The sequence below is a fragment of the Chanos chanos genome, chromosome 6 (genome assembly GCF_902362185.1).
Source record: "Chanos chanos chromosome 6, fChaCha1.1, whole genome shotgun sequence".
In the NCBI taxonomy this organism is placed as follows: Eukaryota; Metazoa; Chordata; class Actinopteri; order Gonorynchiformes; family Chanidae; genus Chanos; species Chanos chanos.
Window position 1 is genome coordinate 43,383,470 of NC_044500.1, and position 20,494 is coordinate 43,403,963.

Below are 20,494 nucleotides of genomic sequence, written 5' to 3' on the forward strand. Positions count from 1 at the left end.
GGGAAAAGAAAAAAAAAAACAAAGCAAAACAAAAAAAAAAAATAACGATTTTGTCATCATTGTTTTTCAGACTATGAGAAGCACTCAGCAGAATCTACATTAAGCTGTCCATTCACACTGTAATGTCAAACAGCAAAATTCACAAACCAAACTGGTTCAAAGGGGTGAGAACACTGTAAATATATGGATACCCTAATCCAAGTCTGGGACCCACACAAGTACCTTTACCATAAGCGAGCTCTTCCTTAAAATCTAAATTCATAACTCACAAATCTTGATGGGGGAGGGGGGGGGGGGGGGGGCTGTAAGGAGCTTTGACAGTTGCTGAGTCAGAACAAAGTATTCCATTGGAGCATCAGAAGGGGAACGCTTGCATTAATGTCAGATGACTCAAGCCCATACCTCTGGCTTGATAAAGATAGCACATTAAAAGCCAACCCAACTCTGTGGCCTGACAAAGGCATATTTTTAAAGCACTCATTCCTGCCACAAAGAGACACAATTTGCTATAGCACAAAGATTTAACAAGGAATTTTATGAGGGTTCTTAAAAACCCAATGGCTAGTAAAACACTAGAACAAGTAAAGATAGCCATTTTATTTCAGCTGGACATCACTGGAGTAAAATTAGAAGTAGTGCAATCAGCTAAACCAATTACTTTAGGTCTAGTCATCCTAATGCCTCTGAGAATCATTGTCTAGTCGCTCACAGATGCGTTACACATGAAACTTCTATTGAAAATGTATTACGTTTACCCGACATGAATAAGGCAATAGGACAAAAATGAGAATTTAAGAGGAAACGTTGGCAAGGCATACGTGACAGCATCTAAAAACAGACACGTTTCTAAAAACGCTGGAAAACTGTCTTATGATGTATTGTCAAGCATGTCACACTGGTTTAGAGCAGGTCAAAAGTCCTGACATTCAAATGTCCCATACAAGATTAATACAGGACTCTCAATACCCCTGTTAGTCTGGGTGTTAGTTTGTGTTTCCTAAACCCTACTGAAGCCATCTGCTACCAACTTATTCTACAACTGCTGTACTGTACGTAACATCATCTTAGCCTAGGATTCAGTGATTTATAGGGGAAATGCAGCCTCTGTATGAAAGTCAAAACAAGACATTTTTCATTCAGCCAGAAAAATAAACTTAAAAAAAAAAAAAAGAGTCCATTGACAGGACAAGGTAATATTTCGCCACACATGTAAGAAAATGAATCAAACAGAACACTCTGAAAACTGAGGTGAAACCAATTTCAACTCCTCCCCCCTATCAAGCGAAGACTTACAGTAGCTGCATTCACACTGTGTGCTATATACACGGCCATCTTCAATGTTTTATCGTACATATTCATTTTCTTTCATTTCAAGCATATTTACACAAGTGCATTAAATAAAGCAGGATGTGTCCGGAGAGTTGTAAAGAGATGGTAAAACACTCATCCTGTTTTCTACCACTGAGTGTTGCAACGGGTGAAGCAAAAATCCTATTCTATGCAAGTACGTCCACCTTACTGTGTGTGAGTGTTCTTACGCGGAAATTAAGACTTCCGTTCCAGAAGTCCGACACTTTGCAGAAGGCACTTTAACTCTGCAGACCAAAACATTCTATACCATATTGTTCATTCGTTTTGTTCTAACATATGTAAACCAAATAAGTACTCTCACATCTTAAAATACTGTACAATAGTAAACCAAAAATGTTTAAGCCAAACAGTTACAGAGCTTCACAGACATACAGAGAATTCATATGATAATTAGAGCGTGGAGCACTGAGAACAGCATAGTTTTTGGCAAAACCCTCTGACACTAACACAGTGACGTTGGACACGGATCAGAAATCAAATAGAAAGCCCTGGGTGAGGGCTCAGTGGATGCCCACTGGTGTAAACCAGGGTTAAACTGGACTGGTACACTGTCCATGGAAAGAATAGTTCAGGGGTAAGAAAACCCCTGTGTTTGCTGCACATCATCATCATCTTCTGGCATGTGAGATGCGAGAAGGGCCAGAGGTGGGACAGAAGCATATTACCTTAACACCTAAGGAGGGGGCGGGGCGGGGGCAGGGGTGGGGGTGGGGGTTACTGTGACAACTCTTAGACTGTCTGAGCCACGGAGGCGGGCCGATACTCTGTGCTAAGTGGATAAGTGAGTGAGTGAATGTGTGAGAGAGTGAGTGGGTGCGTGAGTGAGTGAATGAATGAATAAAAAGTAAGTGAAGCAGACAAGCAGAGATGGTGCAAGGCTACTGGACAGACGCGGCTGGCGGGGACTACATCACGAGTGCAGCCCGGGGTCGATGGGGTTTGACTGCTGGGTCTGGCACTGGGGCTGAGTCTGGGCTTGGTTCTCAGCTCCTCCGTGACTTGGAGTGCTGAATTAGCCACTGCAGTGTGATATCTGAGAGCAAGAGAGAGAGAGAGAGAGAGAAGCAGGAAGGAAGGACATTTACGCAGCACAGTTAGAGCAATACTTCAAATGTCATCCTCAAATGTCAGCATAATAGCTGCGAACTTCTTAGCTCCACTAATGGGAACTGTCTGGCAATCAGTCACATTGTGCAAAGTCACATTTGTTTGTCAGCATTTAAGAGTCAACGCTCACATCTTCTCCTTCCATTGGTCATAACCTTTTTTATTTTTTCCCCCCTTCGAATTAAAACTGCACGTGACTTGATACTATGACAGCAGCGGTTGAAGAAATGACGTCGGTTAATCGACAAGACATTAGAGTGACTCATCGCACCAGGCTTTTATCTATGATCTGTTGATGCCTCATCAGGAGAGAGAGCGCAGCTCAAATAACACCACTCCCCTAAGTGTAGAGAGAGCATCAGGCTCTGCAAGGTCAAATCTGAACAGCTAAACTCTCCCTTTTCTCTCATTATAGGACATGAGTCAGCATACACTTTGTCTCTGTGTCGATATGCAGCGAGGACCATGTCATTTAGTCACTGTCTATCTTTATGAAGCTGTATAATACGCACTGTGAGTCACCAGTGACCAGCTGCTTTCGGGGGAAGTTGACTATTTGCATACTATTACAATGCCCATGTCAGTCGATTTCTTTAGGAAATAATGACTGGACCTCAAGTGCTTCACAGCGGTTTTCAAACTGCAGCCATCGAGAAGGCTCTATGCCCACACTCACCGATGTTGTCCTTCTCTTTGCAGGAGATGGAGTAACAACAGATCTCTCGATCCTGTATAGCTGCCAGGTTCCTGCGGAACGAGTGTAAAGAAGAAAAAAAAAAAAAAGGGAGAGGGGGAAAAAAAGGAAGAAATAAAATCTCTATTTAAGCTAGGCTAATGATCAACTGCTTCGTAGTGTTGGGCAGAGACCATACAAACAACACTGTAGCAACCAACATCCTCAGTGAGAAAATAAATAAATAAATAAATAAGGCTGTGTAATAGAACAGGATTTTGACAAAGGGAGAGCATCAGATTTCAATCAGATGAAGATTTGATAATGATCATATGACTCTGATTTAGAGAACACAGCAGAGAACATGACCCTGTTTCACCCCTGTTTCACAAACACAAGTGTACACACATCCAGATCAGAAACAAGATCTGGAAGTTTGCGTGACAAGCAATTTTTTTGTTTGGTTTTGTTTTGTTTTATGTGTTGTTATAAACCCATACGCTATAAAGGAAATGAAAACTAACTGTATCACTTTTAAGCATGCTTTCACAAAACCAACTTTTAATACACGTTTATGTTTACTGTTGTTGAAGTCTCAACTTCCTTTTCTGGGTCGCTATTTTTTACCAAAAAAAACAAAACAAAAAAAAAAGAACATTCAGCTAAGACAAACAAATAGCTAAGCAGTTTAATTCAGTTTAGCTGAAACAGCGGGACTTTGATTTCACTTATTAGCTGACAGCCTGTCTTTCATTTCGCTGTCCTATTCATCATCAATAGCAAAGAGAAGGCAAAACATAAGGTTTTACCTCCAAGACAAAGAGAGAGCAAGTAAGTAAGAAAAAGTCTGAAAAAGTCAACCACCACTTTCATTACAAAATTGCCATTAATAACAGAACAACTTCAACCTGCTATGAAGAAGGGCAGGTTTAAATGAACTCCTACAGAAACGCTCAACTCCAATCTATGTCCTGGGGCTGGGCTGTAGCAGAGCAGCAGGGGTGCTGTGTAAGAGCTGTGCTTCTCATCTACCACACACCGTGTGTGTGTTCTCATATGACTGAGGTGTGAAATCCCAGATCAGGAATAAAGCAGTATCTCACATTTTTTCAATCAGCTGTTTCTCGTCCAGCGCGCTGGGAAGGTCTCTTTTGTTTCCAAGGACTAACACCTGGAAGAAAAAAAAAAACGGGAGGGGGAGGGGGGTGTTACAAAACAAAAGTGTGAGTGTGTTTTACAATTCAGCTTAATATCTTCTAGAGTACATCACTGCTCCCAGCTGAGGTTCCAATAGCACAAGACAAAAAAAAAAAAAGCAGTCTGCAGATATACAGCTCCCTCTGGATGGATACAATATAATGTCTCTGAAATCGCCGTGTCTCTGTTATCTGAGAATCTCGACTATTGGGCTGTGGGGCTGTAAGTGATCCAGAGGGATGTTCCACCCAGTTCTACAACGGGTTGGACGAGCTACTCATGTGCGCTGTCAGCTCCTTCACCAGCGTGCTGGAGCCACAAACTTAAAATTGGATCACAATCTTTTTTTTTTTTTTCTTGTCGCTGAGATGACTTATTGCCCTTGGCTGAATTGAATTAACTGCGGTGGCCGATAAGAGGCTTAATAGATTCAATTATTGGGGAGGGGAAACCGTCAGGTTTGGCCAAAAATGACTCATTGGGCTCTTTGCTGAGAAGCAAACTTACAGGGATTCCTTGCAGCTGAGGCTTGTCTAACAGATTGTGTAACTCGTTCCTGGAAGCTTCGATCTTCTCCCGATCAGCAGCATCCACCATGTACCTGAGAAGAAAGCAATACTTTGGTCAGGCTGAGAGAGAAAGAGAGAGCAAGAGAGAGAGAGAGAGAGAGAGAGAGAGAGAGAGAGAGCGAGAGAGCGAGAGAGTCTCTGGATATATGTGGTATGCATGTTCCCAGGAATTCAATATTTTTCCTCTGCACTACTACAAGAACAATTTCTCTTCTCTGTATAACACAACGTTCTTGGAAATCATAGACCACAAACTAATACTCTGTGCTTCATTCATTTTGAAATTCTCTGTAAGTGAGATCCATTTTGACAACTTCTTGAATATTGTGATGAATGGCATGAGGTAGGATCCTTCTGGAAGCAGATTTTCAAATTCCATCATTACAACATCATCCCTACTCTTTCTCCCTCAATACTGAATTTAAACTAGGCACATGTAGCTTGTGTTACTGTACATTTCAGCCAGTTTGATTCTGAAACCCTGAGCCTATTGGTCATTCACAAACTGTCGGCCTGAAAGCCTCCATTAGACTTCCCATCTCTGAGGCAATGCCCAGTCATAGCATGTTATGATTTGAACCAGCTTCATAAACATAAGACTAACTCCTAAAGTAAAAACACTGTTTTAAAACCAAACCTGCTTGATATCTGAGAAATCAGAGGAGCTTTATTTTAGGGATGGAGGGCGGTAAAAACACTTACACAATAGCGTTGACTCCTCTGCAGTATCGCTCCCACATGCTCCTGAAACGAGGCTGCCCACCTATATCCCAAATCTATCAGAGACAATACAGTTCATTCACACAGTGACAAAAAAAAAAACCAAAACACACACACACACAGTGCACAAACAGTACGCAAACGTCTCATTCAATCCCATAATTTCATTTGATTAGGCTTCCGTGGCCGATGTTGTCTTTTTATTACGTTAACTCGGGTAACGAGAGACTTACTACTGCGATTTAATGTATGGACCGCTTATGCAGCTGAAGTCACGCGTATTAAATGAGCAGATGTGTGCCCAGCAGGGGTAGGAGGAAAAAGCCCCGCTTTGCCCTACACCCTCTACATCTTTATTATACACAGACTTCTACAGGCTGACGACACAATGCTTCAGTATTGTGCTGCTGGAGGTCATTTCAGGGCAAGTCAAAACTCAAGTCACTGTTTTCATTGTATTCCAAGTAAACTGTACCTAGTAATGCAAGTGTCCATAGAAATAATCAGACCAGCATGATTCTAACACTATAAATCATTTTAGAGAGCTTTAATAAATAACTGTACTATCATTCGATTCAGCAGTACAGACTAGTTTAGGCTCGCGTCAATTACCATGTCACACAGAGCAGATATTGCGCATGAACACTAATCTAAGGCAATACAGAATCCTGCATGCCAAGCTTATGAAACATGTTTATTGACCAAAGCATGAGGGGAAATACTAATTTTAACTCATGCAGTCATACATGTTCACACAGTTCGCTGCCAGGATAATTGCTAGTCTTTTTCCTTACCGCCCATATGGTCTGAGCCTGCACTCATTAACTTGGTCTCATGAGCTGTTGTCTGAGAAGTCTGTTAAAAGTCTTCATCATGGATGAACCAACAAGACCAGGATACTGAACAAACTCTATGTAAACTGACCCACTGACAGACTAGTGAGGTATCCAGTAGCTTGATGTCAACGCTGGGAGTGTGTTTGAGTTGGATTTATGGTCTTGGGGAAGTACAGAATTACAGTCATCAGAGCTGAATATCCTGTCAGTTCATTACTGCAAAACTGTAGCTGCCAATTCACGAAATGAGTTATCAATGCTCTTGGAGTCGGTTAGTTGACAAATTCTCAATCACTGCACTGACGTCAAATGGTTCGGTGCGCAGAAACAAACTGTTTGCCACTGCAATGGATCTGCTGTGGTATCCTGGAAACAGCTGGGCTGCCAGCCGGATTTTTGTGAATGCGGTGCGAATGTGACCCACACATTAGAGAAAGAATCAAATTTAGACAGCACTGCCCAGCATAGCCAGGTACTATCACTGTGAGTGTGAATGTCCGCAACCATTTGTAACCCAGTAATCGGTGACAGGCGACCAAGTATATTACCTTTATTGTCACATTGCCTTTGGTAACCTTCCGCATGTTGAAACCAACGGTGGGGATCATGTCCTCGCTGAACTGGCCAGACTGAAAGAAAAGGGGGGGGGGGGGGGGGGCTAGGGTTAAAAAAATATGCACATATGTACAGACATATGTAACATACTGCCATGCTAAAGAACCTACACAAAGAGAGAGGCACATGCATAGCAGATATTCCAGAACATCAGAGCAACTGCTGTTTTTTCGGAAGGGAACTCAAGAGAATCCATAAATCAAATCAGAAGCATATGGAACGCGGAGTTTGGAATGTTAATGCAATATTTACGACGTTTGAAGACGTTTTAAAATAGACAAAAATTCTAATTCAATATGAGATACTTAAGCCTCACAAAAGTACACAAATTAATCAAATAAAAAGACAACATCCTGGTATGTGGAAAAGCAGAACAACAGAGTGATCTGCTATGTGTAAATTCAGGCCTGGGTTTGATTGTATATTATCCATTTTTTTGCTTATTTTTGCATTAAGACATAATTGAATCTTTATTGCGACATATACTAACAGAGCTTTACCTCCCTTACTCTATACATATATATATATATATGTATGTATGTATGTATGTATATGTATGTATGTATATGTATGTATGTATGTGTGTATGTGTATGTATATATATATATATATATATATATATATATATATATATATATATATATATATATATATATACATATATATGAAAACACTATGAAGAAATTACATTCAAATATGATTATGGCTATGCAGATTCTGAGTTTAACAAAATGCTCAACTCTGTAGCTTGGTATGTTGTCCATCACCCTAAAGAGGTTAGTATGTATAAAACATTAGTCAGAGAATGTTATTTTCAGTAGCACAACAGCTTCATTAAGACTGTGAGAATAAAAAAACCAATGAGGAGTTGGTGGTGTTCCCTAAGAGAGGAGCTCATAAGACACGATGTAAAATTACAGCACAGCTCTGGTCTGATTTCCCAATGTCATCTGTGACATAGCATTCTTCATCTGGTCTTCAAATGGCAGCCTTTTCTAATCCTTAGCTTGTATTTAAGTGTCATTAACGGTCAACAGGAAATGTTAGCCAGTTCTCTCAGTTTTTCAGCGCATGTCCTGAGTGTGAAACGACTCTACAGATGTATTCTGTGGCATACATATACTCCCATTGTTTTTACCCCATGGCTCTAATGGTAGCATAGGAACACTCAACTATCACTGCCAGTCATGTGCATCAAACCTCCATCTATAGATCTGTTTCACACATGGAAACATTTGTTGCAACACAATCCACTACAAACCAAGCTATGGGCAAGCTCCGGAAAGATAAATCAAAGACTGTGATAGACAGGCCTTCATGTTCTTTAAACAAGAGCACTGACAGAGAGCACGACTGTAGAAGACAGTCAGCCATCCCTTATTTGAATGTCTATCTAGCTTTTCTGGTTTTATGCAGATTAATGAAGATATACATGATCAGGGAACATAGGATTATCAAAACGCTGAGTAAACTACAGCTACTGTAAAAGTTAAAGGGACTCACTTCAAAAGGCTCAGTCTCTGGTTTGGCCAGACACATGACAACACATATTTACTCAAACTGACACTGAAACTTCCTTTCACATATAGGGAATGTCTGAAAACTGAATGCTTGTGGTAAAGGACCAGTAAGTAAATACCAGTAAAGGACTGAGCAGTGACCTTACAGCACTATTTCCTGTCAGGAGTGCATGCTAATGGGATTCAGTCTTCCAAAGAGCTCCTAACTGTATGAGATAACTCTTATATCCATCAACTGAGGTATTTTAGCGGGGGAGCTAACTCTGCCACCACACATATGTTAATACGATTAACCGTGTCGAAGGACACAAAACATACAAAGCACAAAGGATAACTGGCCTCACAAGTTAGACAACGAGTGTACCTGGTTCTGCACACTATGAGCTATGCTTTTGAATGATACAACTGTGCCAAGAGCACTGATAACTCCTTAAGGTTACTTTGGTTGGAATTACATTCTGACAAGTTTAAACGCATGGTACAATCCAGCATGCACAGTACATTCTAGTACGCACAGTACAATCTATAATACGCACAGCACAATCTAGAGAGACACAGTCTACTGTGCGGTAGTAAGACGATAACTTAGCTAAGACAATTGAATGGAAACTAACTCCAAACACCACATGAACTGACTGATCACCTGACCCTGGATAAGTGGAAGAGAGTGCTGCTCTCTCGTGATAACCTGCAGCAGGGCAGCCCCCTGCGCATTCCAGCATGCAGCTATGCACCCTGTGCCCGAGGACAGTGAGGCACGGTGCCAGGACACAAGGCTCTGCTCACAGACCTTTAGACTTGTTGTCAATAGTAGATAAAAAAAAAAAAAAAAACATCGAGTTTACGGTAAGGTGTAGAAGATCTGTGTGTGTGTGGAGAAAATTGGACTGGGCTAATTCATAGATATACGACATTTGGCAGTACCAAAGATGAACAGCCGAAATCTCCAGAACGGTTAGAAAATTTGAGGTTGAAAACCACACTGTATGACGTTTGATTTATGTTTCAAATCCAGCTAATATACACGTTTAATACGCCCACTGCTGCTGGGTAAATGCCACTGCCGCCTATCCAGTGCCACTCAACCTTGCTTCCAGACACAATGCTTACAAACATCATTCAACGGCCATTAAATCACCACAATCAGGAACAGCGCATCATCCTATGTTGAATAAGTCAGACTTCTTCTCATCACAAGTCTTTTCATGCCTATAATCAGCACTGAGTCAGCAGGGGATGCAGATTGCTGGAGTCACTTCAAACGTCCTGGCCTCTCCGTTCACATCACATCACAGCATCGACAATCAATAAAGTGGGCGAGAAAGAAACGCACGTCAAGTTAGTAAATCCACAGTTTCTATAAAGCATGACTTGTTATCACGGGGTCTGACGCAGTTTGGGGAAATTAATGACAACTGAAGGTTTGGAAACCGAACGTGTAGGTTAGCGAGGATGGGGAGGAGACGTAAAAAAGGAGAAGGAACATAAGTGTTTATCTTGCCAACCAGATCAAACACCAAACACTGATCAAACACATACTGGCAGCAGATAATGTACGTGGCTCGTGGTTATTGGAAAATAAGACACAAGGCAAAAGTAGCCGCTGACTAAGTGAACTCTTTATCCGATGATGAAGTTCATTTTAGCGACTTAACAAACTAGCTAAACCTGCTACCCGAGCTGCACACTGGATTTGTACTTGGTCTAGACGAAGGCCTGTCGTCTTGACTGTCATTGTTTAGTCCCCTGTTGCCTCAGCGCCACTTGGGCAGATAGTGACGATATAATTCATGGTGCTTATTTTAAAAATAAAGGTACAAAGACCAACCGGCCTCAAACTCTTGCTATGTCCAGTTTGACCAGTCATCTTGACCTGACTCAACCACGTCGTAAACGATATCCTTATTCTCTAAACTGTGCTGTAATTCTAAAAAGAGGTTCTGAGATCTTTGAAAACGCATATTTATTCGTTCGAACGTATACATCACTAGAAGAGGAAGTTGGTCTGTGTATAGCTAAGTTGACACTTATAATTTTAGCTATCAGCAAGCTTTGTTCAGAGCTATCTGTCAACTGTGCTAATTTAGCTATCATCACTAGCCAAATTCCCGGCTTAGAATAGGGCGAGTTTACAAGCCAGACAATGGTATCTTACGGTGTTCCAATATAATAACTGTCGTAATACTCGTGTATTTTCTAGTTTGAGCCATCTCACACCCCTTTTCAGTGACTGTAAATACCAGACGAACATTATGCCTAACAAGTTACTGAATAGCGGCTACGAATAATGGTTAGCCTGCTAAAAACAGTTGCTAAAGCTAAAGTTACTTACTGCTATCACGTTCACGAAAGTGGTTTTTCCAGAATACTGAAGTCCCACGAGTGTGAGCTCCATTTCTTCTTTCCAAAAGAGGGACCTGAACCAGTCCAAAAGCCGGTTGATAAGCGCCAGCATCTTTTTTGTTTTGGTACAACGTGAAACTGACGGTACAACTGAAGAGGCAGACTGGCGTTGGCTACTGTCTTCCCCTCGGATACGCAGGAAGGACGCAATGTCATATGACTGGATACTGTTTATGGTGTGTTCACGAAAACAACGCAGTGAACGTGTTTGCGCAAACTATCTAACACTATGTATCACTGCCTATTCATTCTAGTACCGCAATTGTAACTGGTAGTCGAACTATTACATTTGCTACTACTATCACCAGCAGTAATAATATTGATGATGACGATGATGGTAACAACAACAACAACAACAACAACAACAACAACAACAACAACAACAACGAGAAGAAGAAGAAGAAGAAGAAGAAGAAGAAGAAGAAGAAGAGGAAGACGAAGAAGAAAAAGAAGAAGAAAGAACATGGAAAAGAAGCTGGAGGAGGAGGAGGAGGAGAATGGCTGTCAAGCGGTTGTCTCTAATGAAGAGTATGACCCTCACCCTCAAAACTCATTGACCTGCCCTATATCACTAGTGTGCGTTATCAGCAGCATCATCATCATCATCATCGCTGTCATGAAAAACAGACAAAGAATTTTGCAGTTGATTGAAAAAGAACTAAGGGGAAAACTAACTAACCTAGTCACAACACATGTGGACAAATCTTGAGCCTATGTTAAGATGATCTTCATAGACTTTTCACCAGCACTCGAACACTTATTCTCCCCTCGTGACAGGCAGTAGGGAAAGGATGTAGATTTTTAACAATACTCTGTGAACAAAGTTACTCAGTGAAATTTCACTCTTATCTTTTTCGGGCCACATAAGTTGTTCACACGGCTCCTGTTATAATCCACATTTAGTCCACAGAGCAGGTGACCCCTTTCAAATACCTAAAGGCATTTTCAGATGCTGCCTTGTCTTTGAACAGCCATGTGGATTATGTATGCTGCAAAATGCAACAATGGATTTATTTCCTGAGAAGATTAAAGGAGCTAGCAAGAAAATTCTAATGCTGTTCTTCAGTTCTAACATACAAAGCATAGTGAAGCATGTAAACGTGGAGTTCCATGGTTCCTGTTAGAGTTTCAATAGGCTCCTCAGAGCAGTTGAGAGTAAGAATTCATAGCACTCCGTGAATATGATCTAAGCTTGTAGGATACTAACTTGTAGGAAGACTTTTGCAAAAAGAATACTTTTAGAGTGACTATCAAATACCCTGGACAACTCTCACTGCCTCCAACTCCTCCCCTCAAGGAGGCAAGTGTAAGGTGCCAAAGTGCAAGAGAAACTAAAATAAAAAATTCCAGAACATTGCTCAACCAGAGAAAGAGCTTAAAATCATACTTTCACCCCTCACTCAACATTTCACTCACCCTCATCAAGGAACCATGCAATATTGAGGGTCCTCGTAAGACCTTTTTTTTTTTTCAGTTAACTGTTTTAATGTTTTCGTTTGTTTGTTTGTTTGTTTTTACTACAGTTAATATCATTTAATTTAATACAATTAGAATAATCTAACTGAATCCCATCTAAGACCTCTAATTCCGAGAACTCGATGTATATGTGCTGAACAGAAATGCCAGTAAGATTAGGTTATGCCTGATTAAATGCGGTTTACATTCCAAACCCCTGATCAAACTCAGACTGATGCCAAAAGATGGTGAATTGCCCCCAAATGACTGGACATCTTAAACTGGTTGCTTGAACCCAGTGAGGAAGGCGGATTAAGCTTTTAAAATTCAACTTTTCATTTTACAGGGATACACGCACTACTATTGTAGTGTTGCTGTGTAATGTTTAAAATTAAGGTTCAATGTGTAAATGTTTTAATATTACTCAGTCTTAACTTCTGGAATCACTTAGTGATAACGGAATGTTTCAGTTTAACGATACAGGAAGAGGACAGGTTAAATATAGTTCAACGCTGCAATTCTACCTTATTTTCACAAGATGGCGCTCACATACCGCTACAAATGTGTATGTGGACCGATTTGTTGCCATTAGGATGGTTCTGTTTTTACTGCTCTCTCTTAGGATACAGCAGGCATCTCAAGAACCACTTACGCGTCTGATTTGACATCAGATTTTGTCTGAATATGTTCTCAAGCATCTGTATTACACTGCAAGAACTTCAGAAATATTTGCCACGATATTGTAATTTACTGATTTCTGTTTTGTATTAATTGTTGAGCTTTAAATTATCTATCTATCTATCTGTCTGTCTATCTATCTATCTATCCTAGTTTGCTGTATTTGTCTTGTCTTAATTTTCAGCAAGCATTTTCATTTATTAATTAAAGCCCTACTTCATTTTTAACACTTCTACCCTTCTTCATTTTTCACATATTTTAAACCCACTTTAAACCAAAACTATATTTTTAAAAATAGGAAATCTTTGACCCTAGCATGTTGAAGCTTGTCCATAAATCTGAGCGTTCAACCTTCGGAAATCCCCCATTATTCCAAATAGGCTTGCAACAGTGCGTAAAGCAACGCAAAGACGTATTTTGAGCCTATCAAAATTGGACGGCCATCACTTGATACTGCCGACAACTCTTCAATTACCAAACCTGTTCAATCTGAAGTAATTCAGCGGTGATTTGTTTACAGATAAAAAGGGATGACACAGCATTGTTCAAAACCTCAAACTGAATTTGCATATTGTAGTTTAAAAGAGCGCGTGCTGAGACTAGCTGTATTTGCTGTTGATATGGTGATAAATAAAAGGTTAGACAAGGACGGGAGTGCTTTCTCTCCATGCTTGCGGACACTTGCTGTGCTCCCCCGCCTTGCTCCCCGGCTGTGAGGAGAACTGGCCTATCAGCTGCAGAGAGAGAGAGAAACAGTGTGGCCTTGCATGTGACAAGCTGCAAGCATTGCCAATGTGATTACGCCCGCTTCCTTTTCAGTTCTCAGCGGGGAACAGGAGTAAACGCCGGCTTCTGTAAAAGAGAAGTGACACACAACTGTATATTAAGCATTTACCCCAATTTACTGCCCAGAAGTGCGCTGACAATAAGAATTCAAAGTGTGGTACGATTATTTCAATATAGTAATTTTGGATTTGAACAACACCTTCAAATAATCAATGTGAAATGATAATATATATATATATATATTTTCCAAGTTCAACTTGCTGAACCTGTTCCAGATAGAAAGTAAACAGACACACAAACAAACAAACAAATGAATAAATAAACACACAAACAAATAAATAAATTGATATAATATACATTTTAATCACTTATATAAAGGAAGATTTGTTTCTCAGAGTCTGAGGGAAAAGAAAATGAATGGAATACTACATGCTTTCATGAATGCCAAGTGTTAAGAAAATAAAAATAAGTAAATAAGTGAAAAACTGAAAACTGTAATCAAATATGTGTCCCACAGACTGTGGTCAAGGAACGTTTTATGGTAACACAAAGCTGAAAAATCAAGAAAAAATAAAATTATAAAAATTATAAAATGATAAAATTATTCAAGATTCTAACTCTGCATCTTTAGATGTACTGAATCTTAAGTGAAATTGGAACGCCCATAATATTCTATTTAGGAAAAGTTATTATTATTATTATTATTATTATTATTATTATTATTAATAATAATAATAGTAATACTACTACTAATAATAATAATGTTATTAATCTTAGTGTTGTCGTTGTTATAAATACCTAATGGAAATACATGTAGAAGCAGTATAAACAAGATATCAGAACGGATAATATAGCTGAATGCATAACAGCTCCACACTGGACTCATTTTAGTTCCCACGTGCGAAAACAAATACTAAATAAAATCAAAAACCAGTTACAGCTGTTTGAGAGTTTAAACTATGTGAAATTTTCTTGGTGTCCTGTTCCATGTCCGCATGATTTTCTAAGACACCGCCGCTCTCCGGGTTATGTAAGTATTACATAAGTATGGGGTTGTAATGAGAAGTACAGCTAGGTTGTTTTGCAGCTAAACATATGCAAACCAGGAATAAGACACAAACGATATTTCCACAGGAAAAAAAAAACTTTATTAATATGGTGGTTTTTTTATGTATGTCAACAATACTTTATAGACAAAATATATACATCAAACAACCTTCGGTTAGGTCCCAAAATAAAAATCCCAAGTACCTCTTCCTATACAAAACTAATATATTGTTTAAACATTACATTCACTTTCCTTGTTTCTCCAACAAATTTCGGATTTAAGAATTTATTTATCTGTCATCATTTTTACTGCTTTAAACAAGTAAAGGCAACAGCATGAAGAAAGATCTGTCTTAACTTGACCAGAAATGAACATAGAACGTGATGCAAATCAAGTCTAGCACAATGCTATGTACATGATCTCTTGGCATCCAGCGCATGGCCGTCTACAACTCACCCCTCATTACGATGCAAATACAATTTGTGGGTCATGTATCAAAAATATAGATGTACAAGTAGTATAAACAAAATAATTACACAACATTACCTCACAAGAACTCTACTTGCACCAACAGTAATGCATTCCAAACTCAAAATCTAAAAATGCATTTGCGATTAAATCACTCCCCTATTTACATGAGTGACATATAATCAGCCCTGAAGACTTCCCCCCCATTTGATGACTGTTAATTTTAAGGGAGTCCCATTCATGGGGCAAGGGAGCTGATGAAGTAAGATGGGAACAGTGTGTTTGTGACTGGTCAATCAAACCAGACATTTATTTGGTAGCTTTCTAGTCTAAAAGGACGGTCTTGTTGCGAAGTTTAAGCAGCTACAGATGCAAACATGTAGATCCTCAAGTCACTGGTCTACAGCACGTAGAAACTTCCAAAAGCAGCATCTACAGGGGTTCTGTTATTTCTTTTGTTTTCTTTTTTTTTCTTTGCTTTTCTTACATTCAAAACAGAAAAGTGTGTGTGCAAAGGGCAAGTCCTTATTGTTAGGGGCTGTTTACGCATCACATTCTAGATTTTTTTTTTTTTCTCGAACATTCGACACAAGTGCAGAGAGGCCTTTTTTTTTTTTTTTTTTTTACTCTATCATTCCTGGATATTCTCAACCACAGTGTTCACGCCTATAAAATTGGCCTTCTTCACAGTGTCTCCCAGAGCAACACAATGAACCATCTCTTCTCCTCCATGTGAAACCTTCTCCACGGTCCTTCTCTGTGCTTGGGGTGTGGTGTGTAGAGAGAACTAGCCACTGACTAGGCTGGTGGCATGTGTGAGCGGAGGTCTGCTCTCTGAGGGAGGGTGGAGGTGATGCAACAGAACAGCTGCCACTGGTGGTGCTGCTGTTATGAATGAGAGTTAAAGATACTGGTGCTCTTGATTTTGTCTTCACCCCTCAGGTAGGTTCTCCGACAGGCGGTCCACTCTCAACACCAAACATTCAGAGGGCGGGCTGCATTTTTTTTTTTGTTTTTTTTTTTTATGTGTGTGAAAAGAAATCAGTCTTTGGTTTCCAAGTTCAAAGGAGGAACTTGTTTGAGAGCTTGGAGCAGGGCCGGAGAGTCCATAGGTGTTTGCGGAGAAACAGGGGAGCCCACTCTCGGTGACATGACGAGGGGCGCGGTCAGTTTTTCTGGAGACAAGCCCGGTGGAGAACCACCCATGCCAGGGTATAACACAGGCATGCCCCCTGGGTACCAGCATTTTTCAAGCACGGGGAGGTAGGCTGCTGCAGCTGCCGCTGTTGGGGGGATGAGGTAGAAGGGCATGCAGAACGGGGGTTGATGTGGGGAGAAGCTGACGTAGCTGCCGTGACCTCCGACCACGTCGTGCCCTGAAAGAGACTCATCCTCAGAGGAGTCAGATCTCTGTCGCTTGGCTTGGGGTTCGTCGCTCTCCTGCTTGATCCCTCCTGTCCTCTCGGTCAGGGCGTACTTCAGTTCCCCTTCCTTGCTGTAGTAGCTCGGCCTCTGGACTTTGGGGTCACGTTTATCCAGCTCTCCCCCATACCCACTGTCAGTGTCTGTGTCACTTCCGCTCTGCTCCCCACTGCCCTGGGGAAAAGTCCTTCGAATGACGGGCACGCAGTTTTTCGCGTGAACTTCCATGGCTTTGGGCTGAGGACAAACAGGTTTCTCCCTGCTCTCTTGCACTTTGTGGACAGACTCTTCCACACAAAGACTGGGGGAACTCCGGAGAACCTCAGCCGCCACTTTGTGTAGGTGGTTGAGCATGTGAGAGGGGGTCAGGTCTCGGATGTTTTCCTGATTGGCCAAATACTGCAGAACCTCCTTGGCACACAAGTGGAACCCGGATCGGAACATTTCCTCACTGCTCTCTGAGGATGCACTGCCCTGCTCACCTGTAGCAAAGAGAGAAAGCATTTTAGATGAAATTTAAAAAAAAAAAAAAAAAAAAAACTAGTCAAATAATATTTTGATATAACAAAACAGGACAGTGCTTGATTACTTGTTGGTATGCTAGTTTTGTGAAGTGGAGCATGATATTATGTGATTTTATGTGACTCAATGTCATTATTTTGCAACAAAGCAAGTGAACTAGGTGTAAAAAGTTCAATGAAGGTGTTTCCTGTGTCAAACCAAGATTAACTCTGTCATTTTGACAACCCCCTGCTCTTAAAAACTTACCTATTTGCATGCCATTCTGCAATGAAATGATTTTTTGTTGCTGTTGCTCCAACAGGCTGTTGAGAGCTTTCACATGCTTTAGGGTGAGCTCCAGCACCACTGCTTTCTCCAAATGGCCAAGAGTCTAAAACAGGAAAACCTTCGATAAGCATGTTGATCTTTCTTATGTAACACTCTCAACTGCTGAGCAGAGGACAAACCTCCACAGAGCGGGAAGGCACACAATCCATGTAGACTTGTACAGCACAGTACCATATGTTTTTACAACAGAATGCAAATACGTACTTGAGAAAAAGAGAAAATAATTACACAATCACTGAATATAGGTATATTTTTAACTTCAACAAACAAAAATGATTAAAAATGAAAACTTTAAAATTCAAAAAGAATTCTTAAAGGGGCAAAATTAGTCATACTAAAAATGCACAGACAGAATTGGTCATTTGTAAGGTTATGGAAGGAAAGGTTTAAAAAAAAAATGTTTGTTTAGCACTGTTGCATTTCATGCTAGTACAAGAACTGCTCTGATTAACTTTAGACGAGGAGTCGTCCACAGGCGGGATAAACAACCTTTCTTTACTAACAACCAGGTGGCGCCTCAGACCTTTTTCATTCGTTATCTCAACGATTCGATTCATTAAATTTCAAAAGCCTACTTACTGTGAGTTTAAGGTGTTCTGGCAACAAATCTTTTAGTTGAGCGATACACTCGTTAATTCTGTCGCGCCTCTTCTTCTCAATTAATCGATGAGGCAGCTTGTATGTGTCCTATGGGGAAAACAAACATATATAACTTTATATACATATTTAAAAACATATATACTTTTACATATATGAATTTAGTGACTAAATTGCCAACTTTCAGAGAACATATTGCAAAAAATGCACCAGATTTCTAACGTTTTATGCTACAAGTCATTACATTGCATGTTAAACCTGAAATATTACAACATACATTCTTTGTAAGTAATCGAATAAAATATTATGGTCATACCTTGCTGTCTTCTCCACGTTTCATTCCCCTCCGAGGTTTGTACACACAGGGGAAAGTAAAATCCATTCTAAATAAGAGAAAAGTAAAAAAAAAAAAAAGCCTTGAACACTCTTGCAACCAAAGCCTTGTGATAAACTTTCAGAGTGAGAGGGTTCGGCAAAACACAAACCAGCTCCTGCGACTTACCCTGGCATGTCAGCAATATCCAACGATGGGTGTTTTGCCATACATGGTGGAGGTTGCGCACTTGTAATCCTTTCCATTTCGCTCCTTTAAGTCACTGACGTATATACAATAAAAGGTTTACTTTCCTCCAAAAAGCTGCGGAAATCCTGAAATTTCTGCTAAAATCGTAAGCACATATATCCCGACGGAATAAAAGTGCGTTTTACTAATCCAGTATTGCAGTGTAGTTTTCGTTTTACTTTTGTGTTCCAGATTGTTCTTTAACTAGGACGGCGCGGCAACGATGTTGTCAACTCGCGATCCAGGCGTAGTCGGCAATAGTTAAGAAGCTCCAGTCGTGGTTAAATGTATGCGTGGGGGTGGACTGGACTACGTGTTAAATAAACCCTGTGACTACAGACACGTCTCTCGCTCAGAAACTGACCTACCTCCGTCACATGAGCCTCACGTGTTGGACGGCGCTTTCAACTACTGGAGTACAACCCATTTTCTGTAGTTAAGGAGGATCTGCACGAGAACGTCCTCCTTCGTCATTCTAGCGGTTATGTCCCGTGTACCACCATGCTCTTTCTCGACTGCGTGCACATTAAACAACCCCGAGCAGAACGTGCAGATCTACCATATTGGAAACGCAGAAATTAGGGCATAATGTTTTTTCTAGTACGAACTTGAAAGCAAGTAGAGCATGCAATTTTTTTTTTACTTTAGTCGACATTTCTAAACGCAGATATGCACATTGCTAAAGCATTATGAATTCTAATTTGTCGGGTTGACGATCGATTGGTGCGCTATAGTAATGAAAAGTAAACATGTTTTTTCGACTTTCAAAATTTAAATCACAGTGTATGGGGTTTTATGTAGAGCCCATATTGAACAGATATAAGTATCTATTATGTGGCCTATACTCTTCTCTTTATGATATGTTAATCATATTTTGTTATTATAATGCAATACATAAATAAGAAAATAAATAAATAAATTCATTTTAGTACTTTTCCAGTAGACGCGTACAGGGAACAAAAAATGCAAGCCTAAAATGCAAAATATGCACTACCTTAATTTCATTATGATTATTATTATTGTTGTTGTTTACAAATCGGATTTCTATCAGGGTTAAATGGACACTTTTGGAACTGGAGATTAAATGATATGTGTATCTCATTCTCTCTCAAAAGACTATTTGCCACCCTCCTTAAACCAAATGTTAGGGAGACTACTGTTTTTCGGGATCCTCATTTTCCCCCTTAAATTTCTCATTCTACAGCGATAAGTAAATCGTGGAACTGCAGATGACGCGATGACGTGTTACTTTTCTCCCACCCATTCACTCATTTTTTCTCCAGCAATTTCCACTGTTTTGCCTCGGAAAATATTAATATGCCTCCACTAAGTTGCCTATATAGCCCATACTTTTTGTATTACTCGCGTCATTTGGCACCTAAATTAAGTAGGAGTCTTGATTTAGGCAGTTTGAGCGAAGTAACTCTACTATTACATGCAGTCTGAGACCGTTAACCTTAGTTTTTCTCGCTCAAAATAAACGCCTAGGTAGCGCTGCAATCAGTTTTGTTTGGCTTCAAATGCACAACATAGCCTGCCAAAATCCCTCACAATAAAGCTGACACATGCGCGTGGGGGACTACCGAGATGTTTACATAGTATTCCGTACGAGTGGGAT

General features: G+C 40.2%; 2 protein-coding genes across 2 annotated transcripts; both read right to left on the reverse strand.

Moving 5' to 3' along the window:
• Positions 1-2,272: 2,272 nt before the first annotated feature.
• Positions 2,273-11,114, reverse strand: LOC115813997 (ADP-ribosylation factor-like protein 8B-A). Its single transcript, XM_030776705.1, has 7 exons — positions 10,941-11,114; positions 7,022-7,102; positions 5,620-5,693; positions 4,856-4,949; positions 4,255-4,322; positions 3,155-3,225; positions 2,273-2,404 (listed from the first exon to the last, which is right to left on the reverse strand). The coding sequence occupies exons 1-7, from the start codon at positions 11,061-11,063 to the stop codon at positions 2,355-2,357; spliced, it is 561 nt and encodes a 186-aa protein (XP_030632565.1). The 5' UTR covers positions 11,064-11,114; the 3' UTR covers positions 2,273-2,354.
• Positions 11,115-16,459: 5,345 nt separating this feature from the next.
• bhlhe40 (basic helix-loop-helix family, member e40) lies at positions 16,460-19,174 on the reverse strand. The gene is made up of 5 exons (XM_030776239.1): positions 18,817-19,174; positions 18,631-18,697; positions 18,297-18,404; positions 17,637-17,760; positions 16,460-17,350 (listed from the first exon to the last, which is right to left on the reverse strand). Exons 1-5 carry the CDS (start codon positions 18,891-18,893, stop codon positions 16,488-16,490), a joined length of 1,239 nt encoding a protein of 412 aa, XP_030632099.1. The 5' UTR covers positions 18,894-19,174; the 3' UTR covers positions 16,460-16,487.
• Positions 19,175-20,494: the final 1,320 nt, after the last annotated feature.